The sequence below is a fragment of the Bos javanicus genome, chromosome 18 (assembly GCF_032452875.1).
Source record: "Bos javanicus breed banteng chromosome 18, ARS-OSU_banteng_1.0, whole genome shotgun sequence".
NCBI lineage: Eukaryota > Metazoa > Chordata > Mammalia > Artiodactyla > Bovidae > Bos > Bos javanicus.
This window is the reverse complement of record NC_083885.1, coordinates 29,470,043-29,474,035: the sequence shown is the minus strand read 5'-3', so window position 1 is coordinate 29,474,035 and position 3,993 is coordinate 29,470,043. Positions and strand designations below refer to the sequence as shown.

The 3,993-nt window shown below is 39.5% G+C and overlaps 1 protein-coding gene across 1 annotated transcript; it reads left to right on the top strand.

Annotated features, from left to right (window-relative positions):
- The first annotated feature begins 2,008 nt into the window (after positions 1–2,008).
- On the top strand, positions 2,009–2,636 carry LOC133229851 (sentrin-specific protease 8-like). Its single transcript, XM_061386624.1, has one exon. The coding sequence runs from the start codon at positions 2,050–2,052 to the stop codon at positions 2,593–2,595; it is 546 nt and encodes a 181-aa protein (XP_061242608.1). The 5' UTR covers positions 2,009–2,049; the 3' UTR covers positions 2,596–2,636.
- The last annotated feature ends 1,357 nt before the right edge of the window (positions 2,637–3,993 follow it).

Below are 3,993 nucleotides of genomic sequence, written 5' to 3'. Positions count from 1 at the left end.
TTCATAAGTTTCTGTTGATTTGTTTACCCAGTGTCGCTTTACCTGGAGCTGTACTATCTCTCACCTGTATATCTTAGATCAGACATAGCCATCAAACTTCTGCCTCATTTCTACACCCTCCTGTCTTCCTCCAGCCTGTGCATGGTCTATGCAGTCACCTCAAGGTCTACAAAGAATTGAGTTTAACTCTAGCATTTAATTCAGAGAAATGGTAACCCACCTTTTGCCTCAAGTCTGAACTATACTCCTCATCCTCATTTGCCAGAGTTCTGTAGTAAGCATTTTCTTGGTAATATTAAGAATATGACACCATGCGTCCTATTAGAATATCTCTCCTTTGGTGAGAGAAGGAGGAACAATAGCTGGATTAAGGCAAGATCTTTATATTGGTCCCTTAGCCTGGCATATTTTTTTTTTTTACTTGGCCCTGCCGTAGGCATGTAGGATTTTTATTCCCAGACCCAGGACTGAACCCAGGCACTCTGTAATGAAAGCGTGGAGTTTTAACCACTGGGCTGCCAGGGAATTATCTCTCAGATACTTTTTCAATAGCACTTCCTGCTTCAAGTCAATTATCAGGCTACTCATTCTCCAGACTTTCTCCCAGGGGACAGAGTGGGCATACTTTCTATAATTCAAATCTGAACTTCTGCTATACCCTTCCATGCAAATTGTTGATTATCTCCCCTCCTGCCTCTGAAACGCCTCCTCCTCCAAGAAGTGATAAAATTCCTTGTTAAGATACACATTATCCCATGTGTTGTGCTGGTTCACCTGTCATCACGTCCAGTCTCAGGAGAATTTTGGCCAGATCTCAACTGTGCCTCACTTTTCCCATCTCTGGGCTTCCCTTATGTCTCAGCTGATAAAGAATCCATCTGCAATGTGGGAGACCTGGGTTTGATCCCCGGGTTGGGAAGATCTCCTGGAGAAGGGAAAGGCTACTCACTCCAGTATTCTGGCATGGAGAATTCCATGTACTTAGTCCATGGGTCTCAAAGAGTCAGACACGACTGAAAGACTTTCACTTTTCCTTTCTTATTTCCCTGTGAACATGCCAAACAATTGCATTTTCCATTATCCCAAGCTCTTTAGCATGTCTTATTTTTATTTAAGAAGTGAATCAATATTGAAATGATTTGTACTTCAATAAGACTAGAAAATCTTTAAATCACTTGGCAGAGATTTTGTGTATGTATGTATGTGTGTGTATTTATGACTTGGTATATTAACATTTCCATGGCCAACAAACCTTCTGAAAATCTTTTTAATTGGTACAGTGTTCCACACCACCCAAGTCAAAAAACAAGCTCTTTCTCATGGTTTGCAAACACTACCAGACCAGGCAAAGTTCCTGTCTCTTAACTCCAGCCATAGTGTGTCCTGTTAATCTAACCATTATTAATAACGGACTATACACATTGCGTTCATTACCATTATGCTTACTCTTTCCTCTCAAATTTCTACTTTACCCACCAGCTAATTCTGATTGTCTTTTTGACTCAGCTCAGTCATCATCACCTTCTAAAAGTTTCCAATGTATTTCTCTATGAGGCTCTGGTTGCGGAGACACCACTTCATATCTCTCTTACTGCCTAATAGTGACTATACTTCTCAAATACAGCTTAGAGACTTCCCAGCACTCCTGATGCAGTGGGTCTGGGTCCCCTGATCAGGGAACTAGATCCCACATGCCGCAACTAAGAGTTCTCATGTTGCAACAAACATTGTGCAACGGAGATGTGCTGCAACAGAAATCTGGAGCAGTCAAATATATATATATATATATATATATATATATATATATATATAATCTTTTAATGTAGCTTAGATAGGAAAGAGTATGAAACCATCCTTGGATGTCTTGATAATGAAATATCTACCCTTTCTATTTATTTACAGCAAATTTTATCAAGATTATGTGTGTGCGTATATATTTTTCCATTAAAATGGGCTTTTTTAGCCAGTACAGAACTGTTTGGAGGCTGGTAGGGGTGGTGAGGCCCAAAGCAGCTTCTGGAATTTCTGAGCAGCCCTGGTCGGTACAAAATGGACCTAGTAGTCTTGAGTTACACGGACAGTCTACTGCAGCAATCAAATGTCTCACTACTGGATCCTCCAAGCTGGCTCAATGTCCATGTTATTGGGTTTGCCTTTCAGTACTTTGCCAACAGTCAATTTCATGACTGCTCTGACCACGTCTGCTTCATCAGCCCCGAAGTTACTCAGTTCATCAAGGGCACTGGCAACCCAGCAGAGATAGCCATGTTCCTTGAACCCTTTAACCTACCAAATAAGAGAGTTATATATTTGGCCATCAATGATAATTCCAACCATACAGCTGGGGGAACCCACTGGAGCTTGTTGGTTTATCTACAGGATAAAAATAGCTTTTTTCATTATGATTCTTACGGTATTAGTCACTCATTTCATGCAAAGCAGGTAGCAGAGAAACTAGAGGCTTTCTTAGGCAGAAAAGGAAACAAACTGGCCATTGTGGAAGAGAAAGGCCCTCCTCAACAAAGCAGCTATGACTTTGGGATGTATGCAATATGTAACACTGAGGCCTTGTGTCAGAACTTCTCCAGACCATAGCCAGAATCACTATGGCAGCTACTCACTCCTACACACATCACAAAGAAGAGAGAAGAATTTAAGGATCTCACTGCCAGACTTGCTAAAAACTAGCTATTGAAATATATTTGACTTTTGAAGTCTCTTCTTTCTGCCTGTCCCCATGTATTGGAAGACTGCAGTCTCAGTGCCTGAGGAAAGATGTCTTGGAGAGGAAAGCTTAGAAAGCTTACTTTCACCTAAGAGAACGTTGTCCTCTGCATTATCCTAATGGAAAGTGTCAGTTTAACCCTAACTTCAGAGCAATATGTTCTTTGAAGATGTCTTCAAAATATGCACCAAAACTGATTAATTCCCTTTTGGGATCCCTTATCTACATTGGTTTATTCCAAAGAAGAAAAGATTGATCTGTAAAACAAATTAAGAATATGTGAAACACAGAAGCAAGAAAAAAATCATAGAGAAACCAAAATCTTACTGCACAGCCCACATATTTCAAGAGATCAACTGACTAGAAGCAGATCAAGACCTAACCTGATTCAAGATCAAAGTATTGTAAGTTACTCAGTTCTATGATCCCTCTTCCATTCAACAAGCAAAGGCTTTCCCAGCTATAACCTTTGTTATTACTTGATAAAGATGGGGTTAGCCCATAGTCACTCATCTGATTCCTGGAGCACTTTAAGAAAGGGGATATCTTAAATAACTTTGTTGAAATAAATGTTTATGGTGGACCTCTTGTTTTACATCTGAAACTTATTAAAAGTCAGTTTATTTTTGAGATATAAGGGAGAAAAAGTGACCTTTCTCAACTCTTTCACTTAATTCAAAATGCAGACAATGTAATTTTTGAAATGTGAAACCAAGATAAAATGATACTATTCCCTCTGAAAAAAAAAAAAGTATTCTTCTCAACAAGAAGACTTTTCTTGGAATTAGCATTGTGTCAGCCATTCTGCTAGACAGTTGCAGCAAATAGTAGTCATCTATTATCATCCATTTCAATCAGAGACAATCCCATTTCTAGTTGCTGTTTTTCTAACTCCTGACCTTACCCTCTGTCAATATAAAAAGAGATGGATAAACAATAGCTCTATTAAGGGACTTCCCTGATGGTCCAGTGGCTAAGACTTCGCACTCCCAATGGAGGGTGCCTGGGTTCAATCCTTGGTCAGATAACCAGATCCCCCATGTTGCAGGTAAGAGTTTCCATGCAAATAAGAGTTCCTATGATGTAACTAAAGATCCTTCATACCATAACTTAAAAAAAAATCACACATGCTGATGGAAGACCCTGAGGGCCTCAACTAAGAAGACTTGGGGTAGCAAAAAAAAAAAAAAAGCTTTATTAGGGAAACTGTAACATTCAACAAAGTACTTGCTTCCTCTCTTTGAGTCATGGAGAGAACTGTTAGGGAA

What these genes read in the sequence shown, in the direction of transcription:
- LOC133229851 (XM_061386624.1), top strand. Translation starts at nt 2,050, where the DNA reads ATGGACCTAGTAGTCTTGAGTTACACGGACAGTCTACTGCAGCAATCA.